Genomic DNA, 21,909 nt, shown 5'->3' on the forward strand with positions numbered 1-21,909 from the left:
CACCAGAACCAAAATGAATCTTTTGTGCGTTGTTGTCGCCTGTGAGAGCGCCACCAGCTCCCCCACTGGCCGTATCACCTCTGAAATAATACCCCACGTCCAACCATGCAAAGGTTCCACAAGTGCATCCATAGACCTTCACCCGACGCCCTCCCTTCCAATCCGAGCTCAGCCGACCAAGGTGCTGCCCGGAGCTGACACAAACCATCTTTTGTAGAAGCCTTGAACGTTCCAAGTTTGCACACTTCTTTTACTTCGTCCGGTGGCCGGGGCACCCGAGAAAAAGAACTCTCGTTCACTGGGGTAATTGGCCCCGCCTAAGCTGGACATTCAAGAGGGTCGGCGCCACCTCCGAATCTTGGACTCATTCACGTGACCTTCAACAATCGAGAGGATGGCCACCTTCGCCAGTTCCTCTCTAGTCGCACTGAACCTCGGCGAGAGCCAGCGAGAGATCGAAACCCTACTTGGCGGATGAGAACGCTGAAGTTCAGGAAGTGTGCTCTTAAGCGCAGGAACATCCTGCACCGGCTTATCAGTCCCCATTTTCTTAGGTCTTACATGGAAACGCTTGTGCGGCGGGCTCCTCTTCGCCACCTTGCATCTCGCTGCCAAATGCCCGACCCCAGAACACCTCAGGCACATGACCTGATGCCTACACTCCGCTGTAGAGTGTAAGCATTTTATCAATACAAACATTTTGATGATAAACACATCGAGATCTTGATGCTTATATAAATGAGAGAAATGCTAAGTTTATTTTGTGATTTATATGTATATATAAATTAAAGGATTTAATTTTTCAAATTTTTTGTATAATATATATATATATATATATATATAGATATATACATGCCCATATGTATGTCAGTATGTGTACATGTGAAGCATTACTTTTTCTTAATTATATTTTGTATGAGTTTAGGGAAACTAATTTTCTAATTTATTTCAAAAAACTTGTTCTTAAGTATCTTAAAACAAACATGTTTCCTTCCAACAAAATGCAAAAAATAAAAATAAAATGATTATAAAACGAAAAAGAGCTAAATCTTATATTAAAAAAGTCCATTATTTGAAGTTATTATTATTTCAGTTGGAATTTAAACGTCTCCAAATTAATTGGAATTCCAAGTGCTTGTGCATGTATTGTCAGTCTTCATTTGAATAGTTAACTGTGTCAGTTTCCCTTTCAACTAAAAATTTGTGATGACCAAAATCACCAAACAGGCTAGCCAAGTTATTAATTGATGAGATTTTCTGACCACATTTTCAATTGAAAAGCCAATAAACAGAGTTTTTCACATGCCCTTTATCATTAATATGTGATATTGGAGACGTAGTAGCTATATATGGGAGAGTAGAGAGAGGATGGTGCGGTTGGGATGATCGCATGTGAGCTCATAGCTAGTTTGGATCTCCATCGTTGGGAGGATCATCTTTGAGATGAAAAGGAAATCTAATGTTTGTGAGATTCCCACATGAGAAGAAGAAGAAGAACAAGATCAGGAAGAATATGGTAAAGACCAGAGCTCAAGCAACTACTACATGAGAAGGAATATTGAGGATCATTAATTATGTTAATTTGAATATATATATATATATAATTGTCCTACAATATCATGTTGCATATATATATATATATATATAGAGAGGTGCATGTCTGTCTCATTCACCAATTTTAAAAAGTAATCTAATTAAAGTTTCAACCGCCTCATAAGGCACCAACGCGAGTACATTCATGCCCTACACGATTGGCCCAAGCTCACCCTCATTGATGTCAACAGTGACAACCCCCAGAAAGATGCTTCCTCTGCAGTAGCCCGGGAACTCTCCACTTTCTGTGATGAGTGGAAGCAAGCTCTTGACCGCCTCCCTGACACTGTGGCCTCCGAAGCCATCAAGAGTTTCATTAATGTTGTCCATGTGATATATACCAAGCAGACCGAGGAATTGAAAATCAAGAAACGAGTTGAGACCTATTCAAAAGAGCTTGACAAGAAGTCCACTTCACTAAGAAGCATCGAGAAGAAATACTACCAGTCTTCAACTGTCAGTCTTGGTCTCCCAGACGGAAGCCACCTCAGCTGTCACGCCCCAAACCCAGCTCTATGGACCTGCGACGACGACAAATGGCCGTACACCTACAAGGCCGAAACCATGTAGGCCTTGTACAGATATTTTTGACAATAATTTTTGATGTACAGATATATATTTTTGTATAGAAATTCGTAGTCTCCAATTAACAATCGCAATAACCCTGCATCAGCTGGGGGTTAAACACCGACCGTGTCAACACGTCTTCGACATGAAACTATAGTTTCGTACTGGATTCGTCGGTGAAGAATAACGGTTTCGATATTACGCTCCGGGTCACCGAGAGTAGCCTATGAGTTACGAAAATCGACTCGGGATCGACGGAACTTAAATAAATGAGTTATGATATTTTGTTTTGGCATTAGTTGTTTGGGGGACTTATATGCTTTCGTTATTTTTTGGTAAATTAAATCTGTTTTTGAACCATTTCGATTTATTGGTTTATTTTTGATATTTATTTCATTATATTACATTTTGTATGTTTTAAAAAAATTATTGAACGTTTTGTGATTCCAAATATTTTTTTAGTAGTTACTTCTGAGCTCCATGTCTCATAATCTTGTTGTTAATTTTTTTCAGGTTTTGAGTCCTTGTATCCCTACTTGGTTTCGGCCTTGTAGGTGTACGGCGGTTTGTTGACGTCCCAGGTCCATAGAGCTGGGTTCGGGGCGTGACATCAACAATGGCAATGGCCATGTGTTTGATACTCGGGACCCCTTGGCTGAGAAAAAATTAGAGATTGCAACCTGTCGAAGAAAGGTTGACGACGAAATAACAAGACACACCAAGGCAGTAGAAGTCACCCGTTCAATGACACTCAACAACATCCAAACAGGGTTGCCCGGTGTATTCCAAGCGATGACCGGATTCTCAAGCTTGTTCACCGAAGCCCTCCAAGGTGTGTGCCGGAGAGCTGGCTCTCCCAATTAGGCTTGCTACTCTCATATCTTCTTTTTGGTTACACTTAAAAATCTTAATGATTTCTTCGAAGCAAAATAGGAGTATATATATTATAACATCTATATATATTTATATATATATATATATTTAAGTATAATCAGAAAGAAGAAATTCCTCATCTTTTTGGTTAAGTATGATTATCATTCTATGTAGATATTTGTAGCAGTTTTGCTCCAACTTTTACTTCCTTCTATGTACAGTAAGAATTGCTGGATTTTTGCTGGAAAAAAAGAAAGTTGGCTGGTTGATTGGTTTGTATTAAATAAACTTCAGCTACTTCACAAATAGATGCAATCTTTCTCTCATCTATCTTTATTTTTGTTTTTTTTAATTAATTTATTTATTATTTTGACGATGAAAGTGAAATTCATGTGGTTCTAATTTGTCCTGCTTTTGCAATTGGATTGTAATGTTGGTTGTGTTGTGGTCCCTGTTTTTGTCTTTTGGATGTATCTGAAAATGAATGAGATTCAGAATGAGTTTGTCAGATAGTCTTCAGTTTTGTTTTACAGTGTAGCTGTCTTTCTATCTGGTCTCACCTAAACATAAACAATATATAGATTTCATGCTAAATTTCTTTTGTGCCTTTGATTCTTCAGTTCTGTTATTCATGTCTGCCTATTTATTTTTACCCATTCTTGTTTTTAATAATTTATTTTTTTTATCATCATTTATCAATGTTGGATTCTGCCTATTTATTTTTACCCATTCTTGTTTCCAATAATTCATTTTTATAATCATTTATCAATGTTGGATTCTGCCTATTTATTTTTACCAATTCTTGTTTCTAATAATTCAATTTTTATCATCATTTATCAATTGTTGGATTTTGTATATATATATATATATATAAGTATATAGTCTGAGATTTTTTTTTAAAAAAAATCGTAAATAATGTTATCATATTTGTTAAAATGGAGGACTTGTGAGAACTAAAATTGGAAGCATTTGGTAAGTGCAGAATAATAAATAAAATCTTAATATTGGCCAATAAATTGTATTGGTGGATTGAGAAAAGTAAAGACATGCACGGTCTTAGCGGAGCATGTCAGGTAAAATCTGCGCATATGTGGATACTAAAACTATTCACACACAATCACTATTTGTATTTTCAGAAACTTGCTTTCACCGGTGATTCAAAGTTTCACTTGTAAAAAATTTTAATGGGCTTTAATTACTAATAGACCACTTATTTTTTTTAATAGTGTAGCTGCTAATCTTAATAAGAAAAACGAAAATTGTAATGGTGGATTTATTAAATATTAATGGGGAAGATACGAATCATCCAAAATATGAGACATAGAACATATAGTACAAAAGAAAGCAATGGCTTTTATTTTTTTTTAATATTATAATTTTTTTATTTAATTACGAAAATAGGTAAGTTTCAAAAAAATTACACATTTAGGTAAAACGGTAACCTAAGTACCATAGTATATGGGTTTAATTGGAAAACGGTAACTTTCATAGCTTTTGCATTAAAAACGGTAACCATGTTACCGTTTTTTTTTTTTTAGTAAAAATGCAGTATGAACTGACAAACAACACAAAGTCTTTGGCTTGGAAAAAGCTATTTCCTTTCTTGACAAAACTAAAAATATATTATCAAACTACTAATCAACAGAAACCGAATAGCTGAGAACAAGAAGTGCATGAGCTTCATTCATGAAAATAAAGAAAGAAACACAAGACAAATGGAGAGAAAAGAAAGCAACGGATGAGTGAAGAGAATGGAGAGTTTGTGGGTGGGTGCTATAATGGCCAAGGATTGCTTGGTTTGGACAACAGAGGCATTGGATATGAAGAGTGAACAAAGGGCCCCGGGTTTGACGAGAGCTCCTTCAGCCATTTGATTATGGCTTTAGATAAGGCTTTTAATATTACAATTTTTATTTAATTACGAAAATAGAAGATGATGATGAAGATGAAGAAGAAGAAGTAGAAGATGATGATGATGAAGAAGAAGTCCCTGCTCTTTGTTCAGCAACAACATGACTTGAAGCTGACACCATTATAGACATTTCTTGAGCCACATGTTCATCAGACCATCTGATGATGATGATCAACATGAGCCTTCTCTTCTCCTTCATTAGCCATGGCCACCATCTTGAAGCATATAGCAAAATCAAGAAACTCTACAGACTTAATAAAAAAAATTAAAAATAAAAATAAAAAAACTGAAAACGGTAACATAGTTACTGTTTTCAGTGTAAAACATTAAAAACAGTAAGCATGTTACCGTTTTCAATTTAAATACACCAAAAACGGTAATCTCATTACCGTTTTACCTAAATATGTAATTTTTTTTAAAAAATTTATCTATTTCAGTAATTAAATAAAAAATTTGCAATATTAAAAAAAAACCCCACAAAAGAAAGCAATAAAAAAAAAGATATTTTTCATAAAAAAATATTTAAAAAACAGTTGGATGTTGGAACATCTCAATGTTTTTATCTCTTTTCTTTTGTTTTATTTAACTAGTTGGCCATTTTTCTATGTGTTTTTGTTTTTTGGTGTTCTCTTGGATCTGGTGAACTTGCTCCATTTATTTACTTTTTATCTGTAGCTAGTGTTAGGCATTCCCTTTTGTTTTTACACTAGGAGAATCACCTCATTCCTTTTTTTTAATACTTTATATTATGTTAGGAAGAAAGTGTTTTTTTTTATAATTTATTTTATAATTTATTAGCTGCTAACAATTTCGTTCCATATGTAAAGTGTTTGTGTCTTTACTGAAGAGGTGAGTTCAAACTTCATCTCATGTAGAGTGAGGTCACAGGTGTATTAAGATATTAATATTATTTTTGCACACATTCTGACTTGGTTTGATCATTTTTCATTATGAAAAAAATTATAAATTCTAGGTTAAACTCATTTGAAGTGTTTAATTTAATTTTTTATAATTATTAAGTGAAAAGTTACACTGCAAAACTACATATGGAAGTAGTTAAAAAATGAACATATAAAAAATAAAACTTATATGATAATTAAGACATGCACGAGTTAATCAAGTCAGAAAATTTTTTTTATGAATTAATAAAAGTTAAATTTTTATATTTTTCCAAATTTATTTATAAGTGTATTACTAGTTCAATAAATGGCGGCTATTTGATTAAAAAAATACACAATGCGGTAAATTTAAATGTATAAAATTCAATAGCTAAAGTTGAAACTAAAAGAAAAATAGTGACAAAATGTGAGCAAGTTATATGATTTATGAAATATTTTATTTACATTTTTTTTAAAATAAAGAAAAAGTAGAAGTTTGATGATAGGGATACGTATGACTAGTGTTGGATGGTGAGTAGCTATTGATGATCAAATCACATTAATTATTATTTGTTTATTTATTTATTGTGGTAAAAAAATACTATTTACTCATCATCAGATATCATAGAAAAAGACACATAGAACACCTCTCATTGTCAATCCAATCTGTTTTAATTGCATTCCACCTTGCATGGTCACAGTTACTGGAAACATCCCATATTAGAGGTGTCGACAGATAAATATGCACATTATGTAGCATCATTAAAAAAAAGAGTTAATTATTTTTAAATTAATTTGATATTATATAAAATTAAAAATATAATTATTATTTGATAGATTTTAAAATCTTAATCTACTAACTAATTACTAGCACAGCAATTAAGGCATTTTATTCTCATAAAAGGTATTAGGATGGTCGTGTGTTCAAATTTCATTTAATGCATGGTGAACAAAGATCCCTTATGCACTGATGGTGGAAGGTCTCATGTGTTGTTGTGCATAAATTTCTCTTATTTGTTGTATTTGTAAAAAAAATAAATATATCCATTAACTAATGAATCTAATATTATGTTAGAAATAAAAACACTCCATCCCATCTAAAAACCCAAAAATATATAAAATGAATAAATAAATTGCATTTACTTCATATTAAAGTAAATATTTTATTTTATTTTTCCTTTCCAAAATAATTCCTCAAGTTGCATTTCTCCCGAAAATCCAAATAAATTTATTGTGACTCATAAAAAATAAACCATTATAATTTTTTAAAAACTATTTTATTGTAGTGAGATTTTTTTTTCATATTTTCACTTCATAAAAGTAAAAATACAAACTGACTAATAAATTAACTATTTATAGAAAAAGATAAACAGTGATTGATAATTTTAATAAAAAAAGTTCATCCAAAGGTGGGTCTTAAAGAACACCCTCCATTCTCAAATTCCCCCATAAAAATACAATTTTTTTCTACTTTTTCAAATATATATATATATATATATAAAAGAAGAAGCATAAATAAAACTGGCTATTGAATTATTACTTATATATACACATATATAATGAATGGGTTTTGAGAGAAAGCTAAAAGAGTGGAAATAATGTGATCATTCATGGCCTACTATCATAAAGCTATTTAAAGATTACATAGATTTATATTTGTCCACATTTAATATATATATATATATATATATATATATATATATATATATATATATGTCAAAAATTAAGTGAGGTGCAGTTCATTCCAAGTCACAAGCATGTTCTATGCCTTTATCCTTCATAAATTCATCAATAATTAGGAATTTTTATTGATATTATTAAAGTTTTGTGTCATAGTAACCACTTTAGCATGCCTTGCTAAATAAAAGTAATTTAATTTAGAGAAGTTGTTGTCAATTAAAAAATAATATCTAATTGTTTCCCAAAAAGTAAAAAATTGTTATAATTAAAAAAATTCATAAATATTTAACTTACCTTAAATTTCTCATAGATTAAAATTATATATTTAATATAACAATAGCAGAGAATAGTACATTTAAATCGAATGATAAAGTTAAAATGTAAAATTAACTTTTAAATTAAATATGTTGGCAATTAATTTTGGATATGAAAAACATATAGAAGTGGACATTTGTAATGGAAGAGAAGTTCCCAAAAAGTAAAAAAATTGTTATAATTAAAAAATTCATAAATATTTAACTTACCTTAAATTTCTCATAGATTAAAATTATATATTTAATATGACAATAGCAGAAAATACTACATTTAAATCGAATGATAAAGTTAAAATGTAAAATTAAATTTTAAATTAAGTATGTTGGCAATTAATTTTGGATATGAAAAACATATAGAAGTGGACATTTGTAATGGAAGAGAGGTTGTATACGATAAGTGCTAATTTTTCTGAAGCTATACATAATTAAAAAATAAATACAAAGTCAAATAAAATCTTTTTTTATTTTTTTATTAATTTATAATGTAATATTATTTGTTTTTGTAAATTAATATCAACATACTGGAGTTGCTGACTTGGAAGCAATATGGTATAAAATATGTGAAAATTTTATATTATCTCACATGAAAAAAAGAAAGAAAAAGAGTTCCAACCAGGCCATAATCTAACAAACTTTTGGACCAATCTATTTGAGCCCAAAACCATCTGCCCAAAAGTGAGGACAGCCCAGTTCATGACAAGCCCATGGGTATTGGCCTATTTTTAGTGTTGGCTTTTTTTTTGCCTCCATAAAACTTTAACAATTTTATACTATTTTGGATATTTCAAGATTAGTATAAATATAGTTGGGGAAATATATATATTTTTTAAATAAAAAACATATCATTATTGCTTGATTTATGGTTTTTCTAAAAAAAATGAGAGAAAACTATAGACCCGTAAAAATCATATGTTTATATATCTTATAAAGCATTTTTGTTTGGTTATAAACCTTAGTAGTTAAAAGTCCGGTTAATAATTTTATTATAAATGCATATTTAAATTTATTTTATACATTTTTATTTCCCAATTTATTGTATATGATATTTTAGTTTTTATTAATTTTTTTAGTTGATTTTTAAAAGAAAGACCAAATTAAAATAATTTTTGGAAAATATTCAAACATAGAATATATATTGAATATCTTATCCTTCTAATTGATTTATGGTCTACGTGAAAATTCAATACTTCAGTAAAATAAACAGGAACATCAAGTAATTAATCTTGCAATATTAGTTCGATTAATTAAAAAATTAAATGAAATTTAAGCATGCATAATTAAATTAATATTTATGTAATTAGTTGATATAAAGTAGGAATATATATGTTGTTTTAGATTACATTTTTTTTTTATAAGATCATAGAACACTAATGATCATATAATACGACAAAAAAATCTCATTAATTTATCTCATCATCATCTTTGGAAATGATAGCCAATTCTCCATTATTGGTGTTCAATTCTCCATTATTGGTGTTTAAGCATGACACCTTTGAAGGTATTTGAGTTGGCTCCGAATTAAAAAGGCGTGGGTGACATTTGCAAGCGATCAATATCACCTTCTAACATCTCTATCACTCTATTCAAAGAAATTAGATATCATATGACCACCTAACATTGTTACGACAGTAAAAAGGAAAGCCGTCTCAAAACGTGATGTCCTCCACTGGCGAACCCCCTCCCCCTCCTTCCTGGGCAGACATTGCCGGAGCCGTTCATAAACGTCCGTTTGGTTCGGCTCCTTTGGATGATGATACTCTTGCGAGACTCAAGGCCACGGTGACTGACTCTTTTCGCGTGGATGACGATGCTAAACAGAAAGCTCACCGGAGATTTAGTCAGGCTCTCTATGGCAAGCTTTTTGGGAAATCCCCTCCTTTTGAGACGGTGAAGGCTGCTCTTCTTGGTCTCTGGAAACCTTATGGAGTCATTCACATTGCTGATATGCCGAATGGATACTTGCTCATTCGGTGTGAGACTGAATCAACTAAGCAGCAGCTTCTATTCAAAGGTCCCTGGTCGGTTAATGGTTTAACTCTGCAACTGGTCCCTTGGCAACCTTATTTTGAGCCTGCACATACTAAGCTCTCTCGTGCGATGGTCTGGCTCCAACTTCACAACCTCCCAGTTGAGTTCTGGGATGGTGAAACCTTGGAATCCATTACTGAATCCATTGGAAAACTCTTGAAGGTTGATGAGTTTACCTCATCACTTGCCAGAGCTCGTTTTGCCCGTGTGTGCTTAGAGATCGACTTGTCTCGTCCTTTGAAGAGGGGCTTCTGGTTAGAAGATGGTGATTCCAAAGTGTTTGTTGTGATTCTTTATGAGCGATTACCTACTTTTCATTATCGATGTGGCATTATAGGGCACGCAGGCGTCCGATTCTACGGCGGCACAGGGGTCTCTCCGGGTGACCAGATGATGGAGGATGCCACAGCAAGCGCTGGTGGCGACCTCCCAGTCTCCTCTCGGTCTGGTCCGGAGAGCTCTTAGGTCAAGGTGGCTGCTACTCGGACAGCTGAGGTCTCGACTCAGGTTGTCCAGTCCGAGGTGGCTGCTGGGGAGTTCGGGTCTTGGATGATCGCCACCCGCCGGCGGAGTCGAGTCGAGGGCGGTGGTGGGGGTGCAGGGTTTTCCTCGGCACGTGGCTCTCACGTGCAACTGGAGAGCAGGGATGCTGCTCCTTCCAACGTTCGGTCAGACCCTGAGAGGCACAACCCGGATGATCGACACGTGGCGGGCAGGGGCCTGGAGGCTGGAACACGTGGTGGTTACAGGACACGCGGTGGAGGTCGTGGCGGCCTCTCCCGCTTCGCTTCTGACCGTTCGCAGCCCTCTGATAGTTCCAATGCCCCCATTAATGCTGATGTTGATAGCATTGCTCCCGCCCTTGATGTGGAGACCTCTGTTGTCCCTATCCCTGCTGCTGATACTGACAATGACTTTTCTTTGTAGGCTAGTGGCGCCTCTCCTCTGATTGGACCTCTCGATAATCAAGGACCGTTGAAAATTGATAGGAAAGGAAAAAAAGAAACTAATAGAATCTTCGGGGTCGGTGGCAGGTCAGATGCTTGCCTCTGTCCCGTCTTGGAAAAAGGGGATGGCTCGTGGCTCGGGGAATCTCCCCAATCGCCCTGACCCCTCCCCCACTCTCCTCCTCGGTATCGACGACTCTCCCTCTGAGACTGCTGGTGTCTTTGACAAGCATCGTAGGGCCGTTGAGTGCCTTGCAGCTGCCCTCTCTGAGGAAGATGAAGGTTCTGAGTATTCCGGTGACTCCATGGATGAGTCCGAGGAGGATGACGATGAGGACATGGATTTGACTGAGGAGGTGGATGACTCGACCACCCTTGGCCATTTTCAGGATGGTATTCGGAAGGAGTCCTTGGCCCGGAAAGCCAGTATTTCTCAGATGGTTACTTTGAAAAAGGGAAGGCATGGGGACAGTGACGACGGGGATCCTATCCGGATCTCTCGTTGCCCTTCATCCTCTTCTTAATCCCTTGCCCTAGCCTCTGTGCTTTCTTTTGTTTCCCTCAGTTTTCTCTGCTTTGATTTGTGGTTCTTGGATGCCTATTTTTTCTATGATTTCCAAGCTTACTTTATTGGGTTGGAATTGCAGGGGTACTACTGGTAGAGATAAGATCAATAGAATCCGTCGCATTATGAGAGAGAATCACGTGGATTTGTTTGCTTTGGTGGAGACGAGGGCTAATGAGGACCGGATTCTTCGTCTTTGCAACCAGTTTGCCAGGGTTTGGAATTGGGTTGCTATTCCGGCCAATGGCTATTCTGGAGGGATAATTGTTTTTTGGCTTAAACATCTTGGCAAGATTACCCCTGTTGCCCACTCGCATCGTGCTCTTCATTTAGTCTTCTCTTCCTTTGCTGATCATCCTTGGATTATCTCGGTTGTCTATAATGCACAACACCTCAAGGTTCAGCAGCGTCTATGGAATGAGCTGTCGTCGGTTTCTAAACTTGATCTTCCCTGCATCGTGTTGGGTGATTTTAATGCTATCACTTCCTCTGTGGATCACAAGGAAGTAATTTTACTCATTATGCCAGAAAAGCCTTTTTCTTCTCTAAATTCATATCTGATAATGCCCTTCTTGATATAAGTTTTTCGGGAGCTTCTTTCTCTTGGTGTAATGGCCAGTGCGGTCTCGCGAGACGGTGGGCTCGTCTCGACAGATGCTTGGTCAATGACACTTGGTTAGCTTGTTCCAACTCTATTCATCTTAAATATTTGCCCAAGATCTTCTCTGATCATTCGCCCATGCTTATCAGTATTATGAATGCTAATCGCAATTTCTTTAGTGTTTTTCGTTTTGAGAACTATTGGTTGGAGCATGCGAATTATGTTTTGGAAATCCGTAAGGCTTTATTTTCTGATGCTCACTCTAATCCCATGCATGCTTTCTTTCATGTGTTGGCCCGTGTTAGGCGTAGTGTGTGTGCTATCAGACATTTAGGTTTGGGTGCTCTCGATAAGGAAATTAAGTCTATTGAGGTCCAGCTCCAGGCTCTAGAGGTCGATGATAGGTTAAGTTCTTGCATGGACCCGGTCTCTTTCCGGGAATTGCAGAACAGATACAGAGCTTTGTTGAGACAATATCACAGTCGGTGGGCTCAGAAGTCTAGGCTCAATTGGGTTATGAGTGGGGATATGAACTCTGCTTTCTTTCACAGAAGTGTCAGAGTTCGTAGACACCATAACTCTATTTCGAGCATCTCGGATAATAAGGGTGGGTGCTTTAATGTCCCTGAGCAAATTGAACAAGTGTTCTTGGATCATTTTTCTACTCTTTGGAACTCTGCTGATTCCAGAAGTACTGAGCAGGTTCTGGAAGCTATACCCCCTGATTTGCCCACTCTTACTTATGATCAACAGACTTTCCTTTCTAAGACTGTCACTAAAGATGAGATTTACGCCACCCTATTATCACTTCCTGTTGGTAAATCTCCTGGGCCTGATGGTATGAATGTTGAATTTTACAAATTTTTCTGGAATGACCTTGAGAAACACTTAGTTCCTGCCATTCTTTATTTTTTTGAGAAGGTTGTGATGCCTGGAGCCTGGGGCAGGACCTATATTACCTTAATTCCCAAGAGAGAGCACCCCAAATTTGTCTCTGATTTTCGCCCGATTTCTTTGTGTAATGTGGCTTATAAGATTGTTACTAAGATTCTTGCTAATCGTCTTAAAAATGTTATTGCTTGCCTGGTTGGTAAGGAGCAGTGTGGCTTTGTGCCTGGCCGTTCTCCTGTTGACAATATTATTGCGGTTCAGGAAATGATTCATACTATCAATCAGGATAGGACCACCCCCCCTAGGATGATTCTCAAGGTGGACATTGAAAAGGCCTACGATACTATAAATTGGAATATCATTTACGCTACTCTTATCAAAATGAATTTTCCTAGCATTTGGATTTCTTATATTCGTGCTTGTCTTGAGGCTTCGTCCTACTCTATTCTTCTCAATGGCAAGCCCTCTGTTTGGTTCTGTCCCCATAGGGGCATTAGACAAGGAGACCCTTTATCTCCTTATATTTTCATTTTGGTAGCCCAAAATCTCACTACTATTTTGAATCATGCTAGATTTCTTGGCCTCATTCCTGGTTTTTCTAATAGCCTGACTTACAATTTTAACCATCTTATGTATGCGGATGATCTTATCTTGATTTCCTCGGTGACTCGTCGGGCTGCTAGAAACATTGTTTTCTGTCTTAATCTTTATGCCCACCTTGCTGGCCAAGTTCCCAACCAGATGAAGTCTGAGGTTTTTTTCCCTCACTGGTTCAATAAAAGGGTCTCGAACAGAATTTGCAATATCCTCAATGTTAAACATGGGAAAACCCCCTTCCTGTACTTGGGTGTTCTCATCTCTCCCAAGCGGCTGGCTCTTGCCCAATTCGACTCTATGGTTACCCGGCTTAATCGTGCGGTGGACAATTGGGGTAAAGTTAAACTTTCCAAGGCTGGAAAGTCAATTTTGATCAACAGCATCCTCATGTCCACTCCCATTTACTACCTTGCTGTTTACCCTATTCCTGACTCTATCCTGGCTAAGATTTCCTTGATTGCTAGGAAATATTTATGGGCCAATTATGATCATGGCAGTGGTATGCCCTTGGTGAATTGGGACACTATCACCTCTAGTAGATCTGAGGGGGGGTTAGGCATTCGCAACTTACTCAAGGTCAAGCATTCTCTTATGGCTAAGAATCTTTTTAACCTTCTTAATAAGCATGAAAACATTTGGGTGGATATTGTTTGCTTGAAATATGGGGATTTTAACTTCTGGACCATGAAACCTCCCCCTAATTGCTCTGCTTTTTTCAGAGGTCTTTGCTACAATGCCAATGTTCTTAAGCCTTTTCTTTGGATTAATTGCCTTAATCCTTCAGTTACATCTTTCCTATATCACCCGTGGCTGTTTGAGACTCCTCTTGCTTTTAAACCGGTGTTTCTTAACATGAATATTTTTGTGGATGATTTTCAAATCAGTGAGTTGCTTGATAATGATAGTTGGAATCTGGATACCTTAAATTGTCTCTTTGGTACCAACTGGAACTCTCCCATTATCTCTTTTGGTAAGATTTGCCATGAGACTGATAACCATTGGGTTTGGTTTCCCGCCACTTGTAGTAACAGGCTTTCTTCTAATATTTATAAGTTTCTTAATAAAAACTCTTTGGTGGATCAACAGTGGTGTGGTTGGTCCAATATTTGGAAACTTGCTATTGCTCCTAAAGCTAAATCTTTCATCTGGCTGTTGATGCATGGTAAACTTAAAACATATGATTATCTTTATCGTCTTAATTTGGGTCCTCCCGATCCTTGTGTGTTTTGTGGCTTGACTTTGGAATCTTCGAACCATCTTTTTAGACTCTGTAATTTCAGTATCCGGATTTGGCAGATGGTTGAGTCTCTCACCAACTGTAAGCCTCTTTTCTTAAATGCTCTTGATACTGGTGAGTGGCTTGACTTTAATGTTCACGGCAATTCTAAATCTTTAGCTTCCATTACTGCTGCCACCCTTTGGCAGATTTGGATAAGCAGGTGTAATAAGATCTTCCGGCAAGACAATCCTGATATTTCTAAAATTGCTAACTTGATTATGCTTCATGTTAAAGATTTCTCCACCTGTTCTGCTAATTTTTTGTTGCGTAATTATATGATGAACAACCGGCCTCGTCCTGGTTTTTTGGGGGTTTTATCTGCAGCTGCGTGGAACAATGCAACAGGTAAGGGTGGGTTGGGTTTCATTGTGATTGATTCTAATGCTTTTGTTTGCTATGCAGGCTTTTGCCCTGCTCCATTGGCTGTCAAACTGGAATTAGATTTGCAGGCTCTTTGCTGGGCTCTTCAACGTATCGTGTCTGCGAGGGAGAAATGCTCTAATATTTACACTAGTTCTGTGGAGCTGTGGCGGATGCTTATTCTCAAGGAGGATTTGGTTTCTTGGCGTCAGTGTGCCTCTTTGGATTACCTTGTCCAGCTGCTTAATTGCCTTAATCAGCCTCATATTGAATCCATACCCCAAATGCGGAATCGGTCTACTGCGATGGCGATCCATGGTATTCAAGCTCATCAACTTTCGCTGTTTCATCGTGGAATGGAGATTCCAAAGTGGCTCATGAAGCTATTCAACCAATTTGGTTTTTCTTATTAAGGATTGTTGTGTTTTCTGTTCTGTCTGTTTTTCATGTTTCTTCTTTGCTTATTTTTCAGGTTGTGGTCTATTTGTATTTTCCTTTTTGGTCTTTGAGTCAGTTTGTTTGAACCTTATTTGTTTTTTAATAAATTAGCCACTCTGTGGCTCTTTCCCTCAAAAACATCTCTATCACTCTGCTCTTGGTCGGTTGATCTGATGGCCTTAATTGTATGCACCAGGGGAGGATCTACATGGGTGGCAGCCCGGGTTGAAGCGCTGACTGGCCGGCCGGAAAAGCTTAAAAGAACTCCGTCTAACAAGGTTTAAGTCCGAGCTAAGGAAAGGAAGCCCGAGATGAAGTCGTGGGTGGGACGTAGTGTGTGTATCATGAACATTGATTTTTATTTAAGCCCGGGCTATATCAAATTCCTGGGTCCGCCAATGGTATGCACCACAAACGTATCATGCATAACTTCTTCTCTCTCTTTCATCAATCATAATACATGTATCCATTTCTACTATATCATTCTCAATTGCATTTTTAATAAGTTTGTCATAAATCCATAAAAGATAATAAACTTGGCTTGTGTTCTCTGCTCTTGGATTTAAATTCTTTCTCTCACCTACCATCTCTAAGAATACATACTAGAATTATAAACATTACACTTGTGAGAAATAATACCAAAACTTCTTGATATCATTTCCAAAGCAATATATCCTATGGTTCCTCCTGCAACATTGAGTGATACCTAACTATAGTTCTTTGGATAGTTTTGCGAGGTCGAAATTAGAAACCTTTGGCTTGAAGTTGTGGTCTTAACAGAATATTGTGCAGCTTGATGTCAAAATGTAGGATTTGCATATCACATTCTTTGTGTAAATAATCAAGTCCTTAAACAACTCCCAAAGTGATATCAATTAGTTTATTGTTATGGGTCTTTAAATCAAGCAAAGATTTCTAAGATCCAAATTTCCAAATCTCTGATCTAGTTGAGAAAATTCACTGATTCAATCAATTCAACAGGAAAATATCCATTCATCATCAATGTTTCTAATTCCCAATCCAAAACACAAAACTATTTCAAGTCAAAATAGAACTACATTCCACTGAAAATTCCAACAGAAATCCACAACAAGAAATTACTAGAAAGTTGTAAGAAAACTGGGAAGTGAACTTCCCTCCTAATCTAATCATCAGAGAACCTCCGTTGGAGTCACTGGATAGGAGCTCACAGATGCTCAGAACCGGGTCCAAACTATTACTCAGTCTTTACTACCTTCTCTTATCTTTTTATCCCCCCTCTCTCACATATACCACTCGTGAGAGCAACAAACCATTCTCTATTTGCCAGCTGTACGTCTCCTATTCATCTAGGTCATAATTTGTAACAAACCCTTCCAACCGAGAGCTCCTCCATTTTTTTCTCTCACTCTGTTGCCCAGTGGAGTCTTCCCAACCAACTCATGCACCTCATCAGAATTAAGATTCCCTTTTGATGTTGACAACGACCTCCCCTACATGTGCTGCTGCTGATTCATTTGAATTAAATCCTCAGCACTTGGCGCTATCCTCCCGCACTTCATAACATTTTTTCTAGGGAGAGTTTATGATTGGGGCCATTGTTGGACGAGAAGATAAACTTTTCAAGTGAATCATTAGGCATGTAGTCATACACCAAAGCTTTTTCCATGCCATTTGAACAAAAACCAATTAGTTTTACCAATTTATATGGTGAATCCTACCAATAATCAAAGTTTCATTAATGAAATCTTCATCAGTCTTGTACTTGGATTGTATAAATATCTTAATAGCAACAAGTTGATCCCAAAAAAGTCGGCTTTTGAAAACGGAATCGAATCCTCCCTAGCCTACCTTCTCCTTAAAATGATAAGTTATAGCAATGATGTGTGTGTGTATGAATACCTAATTGGTACAAGCTTTTGTTGGTTCTTTAAAACTTTCTCCACAATATCAATAGATGACATTATTAGCTACAATTTATAGAAAAAATAAGGCATATGGAGTTAATGGTGCAAATACACATCTTCCTAGCATTGCATGCACCAGAAAATAAGTAAAATTTAAAATAAGTTCTAATAAATTAAGATTTTATATATATATCACCGTCCAAACATGAAACATTTTGTAAGAAGAAAATGATAGTAAGAGACCATTAGAAGCCACTAAATTGATGTTTAAAGAAGCTTTGATTTATACCTATCATGAATAATTTGGCAACTGATAACAATATCACCACAATGTACATAATTGATGTCCCAAGATAGTAGTGCATCAGATTGTGGTCGTTGATGTCAACGAAATTAAGAAAATTTGACCCTATTCCAAACACAACTGATTGAATCCATTGTTTACTTGAATTTCTATTGTCGGTGATATCTTGATGAAGTTCCCTGCAACAAAGAATTGTTCGCATTAATTAGCCTAATTATGTTCTATGCAAATAGAAATGTAGACATTCACATAATCTTTAGGGGGAAGGTTTTTAGTTGCTTCTCTTGAAAAATAACAAAATTACTTGCCACTCCTTATGACATATGCTAACTAGCAATGAAATAACTTTTTCCTAACTTTAGTTTTTTTACATATTCATGGATATTATTTCCTTTATTTCATATTTATTGTTACATTTGAGCTTTACATACATATTGATGTTATCATTAAATTTTTTAAAATAAAAAAATTATGCTAAAATATTTTTATCTTTATTAGAGTTATTTACTCTCATTACTATGCATATCAATTTATAAACAAGAAGAAGGGTAAAATTTTTTTTTTAAAAAAATTAATGCTTATAGAACTTTTAAAAATGACAAGTAATTTGAATTTTTTAATGTGATAGCTAATATGAAACGGAGGGAGTATATATATATAATTTCATTTGGATCTTCCCAAAAAATTAAAAAGATATATAAATGATTTTAGTAAAGAATTTATGATTTTTTAATTTAAAATAGGATGTTATCTCATGTTATATATATATATATATATTACAAAAGAGAATAATATAAATAAAAAAAATCATTTTAATCCAAATTAAAATATAAAAATTGTTCTTGACAGTAAAATATAACTAGAGAAGAGGTGGTAAGCCATTTAGGGTGGTTGAGACCATCGCAGGTGCGCTCATAGTTTGGATCTCTACAGTTGGAATTAGGGATCATCATGTTAATTTGAATATATATATATATATATATATATATATATATCTCCAATCATTTCTGCAAATCATTGTGGAGTTGCCTTGTTATATCATGGTTTGGATATATGTATGCATGGGTGCGCGTCTCATTAATTCACCATTAATTCTTAAATATATATCTAAACTTTTCATAAAGAGATAATCCATAACGCGATATTATGTGATGCCGATCTCCAAGTTTCAGCAACTTTCCTGTAGAAATTTCAGCAACCAAACAAACCAGCACCACCAGAACAACTACTTATATTGCAATGAAAAAGAGTTCAATACAATCAACAACCAAACCAAGAGAAATCAGAGGAGTAGCCTGGAGATTTCTCAATACCCTAGCACAAAAGCTAAAGGAATTCAGAGAGAAAAGAAGCATAAGCGTTCTGGATGATTCCTTCCATTGCTGCCCTTCAGAATTATATAATAGAGAAAAACCCCAAATCCCCAAATTACCCTTCATGCCTGTAAGAACCAATCCCCACTATCATGTCTAATTAATGACATTTCGCTTCCCATTCCTCCCAAATCAGCAGAAGCAGCAATATTTTAAATGACATTTTAAATTCAGAAGAAGGAGAAGGAGAAGACCAACAGCAGAAGCAGCAACAACAGCAAAAGAAGAAGAGGAATGAGTTCACCGGAGAAAAGGGATGAAGAAAATGGTGATGATGTGGCCTCATTTTTTTAAATGACATGGCTTTTCTTTGGTGACATGTATTAAAAAATAATAACTGAAGATTCACGTCAGTAGATGACTTGTTAAAACCCTCGCCACGTCGTTACTCCGGCATCCATGTCAACTTATTCCCATCGGAAACGTGCGGGTATCCTCCTGCTGAACAGAAATCAAAGTGTAGTATCCGAAAAAAAAAAAACAAATTGAAATGTGGTATCCGTTTTGAAATATGGGTATAATTTAATATCCAAACAAGATTATTACCCGAACTTTATATGAAGAAGGAAAAAAAAAATTCATGAGACAATTAATGTTTTTATAATTTCAATTTAACACCAAAGGTTGAAATTTAAGCGCCTCCAAATTGGACTTTGGGATTGCTTGTGCGTAGACTTTGATGAGTCTTCAATAATATATGCAAGGCAACTAGTCAGTATTGCTTTTAAATTAAATCTCTGATGACTTCCAAATCAACTAATGAAGGTGAAGGTATCAATTGGCTTCCAAGTCCTGTTGATTAGAAATTTCTCCACATTTCATATTGGTTTCAATTTATTCTTGCGTTCCCACCTTTATAATACTTGAGTTAGAACAAGACAAAAACATGAAAATTATAGGGGGAAAAAATGAGGAAGAAGTAATTATAGCTCATTGATTAAAGTCATTTAAAGTTTTTAATTTAAATTATTTTTTGGGTGATTATCAGGTGAAAAGGTCACTAAAAAAACCAAAAAACAAAAGAACAAAAGAAAAAAAAAATAAAGACATATATCAAAATTTAAGGTGTAGTACATTTTAAGTCAAGCCCATGCTTTATCATTTATAAAAAAATTCATCAATAATTAGGAAGTTTTATTGATATTATCTAATTTTTGTGTCATAATATCCACTTTTAACATGCCTTGTTAATTTGTTATAAATAAAAAATAATTTAATACATAGAATTTGTCTTGAATAAAGAATAAGATATAATAAGTGTGGATTTATTTGAAGTTATACAAAATTAAAAAACAAATTGGAAGTAAAGTAATATTTTTTTTTTACTTTCAATTAAATATGATGTAATGTTATTTGTTTTATGTGAAAATTTTACATTATTTCACAAAAAAAAAGGAAAAAAAATCCGAACTGGCTGAAATCCAAAAAAGTTTAACAAAGATCTATTTTGTTGGTTTGGTGACCAAACTTCGATCCAGCCCATTTATTATTAGTAATAAAGACAGGGGGTAAAATGCAAAAGAAACCCTAAACATATGGCTATTGAGAAGACATCAATAGTGAGGAAAAAAAAAAAGGAAAAGAAGTGTGGTTTTGTTCTCTGCGTCCATTGGAAGGAAGAAGGTGAAGAAAGCATCTCTTCGTCTATTGAATCTTAATCAAATTGGCAAGTTTGTTTAGAGCAATTTTAGAGGGTAATTTCTCTAGTTTTTCTTCTTGGTGTGAACATTCATGAAAAGGGTTTTTCTAGAGTTATTATTTTTATTTCTCCATTATTGGTGGTGATCTCAAGTGTGTATTTGTTTGAGAATTTTTTTCACTTGTAGATTTTGATAGTGGATTTGATTCGGAGTTTGGCCCGTGGTTATTTCCCCAGGAGGGTTTTCCACTTAAATTTTGTGTCTGCGTGATTGATTTCATTTATTGTTCAATTTAGTACCCGAAATTATTTTATTTACATCAAGAAGAATTTGTTGTGCAAAACTCAACAAGTGGTATCAGAGAGCGCAGTTTGTTGATCCCGGGTTTCTTGGTGTGAATTGAAATGGAGGATTTTGCGGGTACAATGATGAATTATTGGCTTCAAATTATTCAATTTGGAAGTCAAAGATGAAGGACCTTCTTTATTGTAAGGATTTATATGATCCTATTAAATTAGGAGCTACTAAGCCAATCGGAAAATCTGATGATGCTTGAGAGAAAATGCATAGGAAGACTGTAGGAACTTTCTGACAGTGGGTTGATATCAGTGTATATCATCATATAAGCAAAGAAGTTAATGCATAAGTGCTATGGAAAAAATTAGAAAATATGTATGAGAGGAACAATGCTCAAATGAAAGCTTTTGTTATCAGAAAGCTTGTGAATCTGAAGCTTAGAGATGGGAGATAAATTGCTAAACACTTGAGTGATTTTCAAGATATGGTTAATTAGTTGAGCACCATGAAAATAACACTAGATGATGAATTGCAGGCATTATTGCTCTTGAGTTCTTTGCTTGACAGTTGGGAAACCTTGGTAGTGTCTCTTAGCAACTCTGCTTCGAATGGTGTCCTATCTTTATCTATGGTAAAAGATAGTCTTTACAATGACGAAACAAGAAGGACAAATATGGGCATTGATACTTCACAGGTTCTTGTTACAGTTACATAAAACAGAGGCAAGAGTAAGAGTCGAGGTCCTAAAGGGCGCTCTAAGTCAAGGGGCAAGTCATATCCAAAAGGTAAATTCACTTGCTATCATTGTGGCAAAAAAGGGTATATGCGAAGAAACTGCAGGATCTGGAAAAAAGAACAGAATGATGAGAAGAATTCAAAGAAGACA

The 21,909-nt window shown here is 35.3% G+C and overlaps 2 protein-coding genes across 2 annotated transcripts; both read left to right on the plus strand.

Moving 5' to 3' along the window:
* Window positions 1–9,473: 9,473 nt before the first annotated feature.
* On the plus strand, window positions 9,474–10,310 carry LOC120255988. The gene has a single exon (XM_039263756.1). The coding sequence runs from the start codon at window positions 9,474–9,476 to the stop codon at window positions 10,308–10,310; it is 837 nt and encodes a 278-aa protein (XP_039119690.1).
* Window positions 10,311–10,917: 607 nt separating this feature from the next.
* LOC120255989 lies at window positions 10,918–15,807 on the plus strand. Its single transcript, XM_039263757.1, has 6 exons — window positions 10,918–11,252; window positions 11,440–11,863; window positions 11,977–15,070; window positions 15,128–15,403; window positions 15,558–15,594; window positions 15,720–15,807. The coding sequence occupies exons 1-6, from the start codon at window positions 10,918–10,920 to the stop codon at window positions 15,805–15,807; spliced, it is 4,254 nt and encodes a 1,417-aa protein (XP_039119691.1).
* Window positions 15,808–21,909: the final 6,102 nt, after the last annotated feature.

Source organism: Dioscorea cayenensis, unplaced genomic scaffold, assembly GCF_009730915.1.
Source record: "Dioscorea cayenensis subsp. rotundata cultivar TDr96_F1 unplaced genomic scaffold, TDr96_F1_v2_PseudoChromosome.rev07_lg8_w22 25.fasta BLBR01001261.1, whole genome shotgun sequence".
NCBI lineage: Eukaryota > Viridiplantae > Streptophyta > Magnoliopsida > Dioscoreales > Dioscoreaceae > Dioscorea > Dioscorea cayenensis.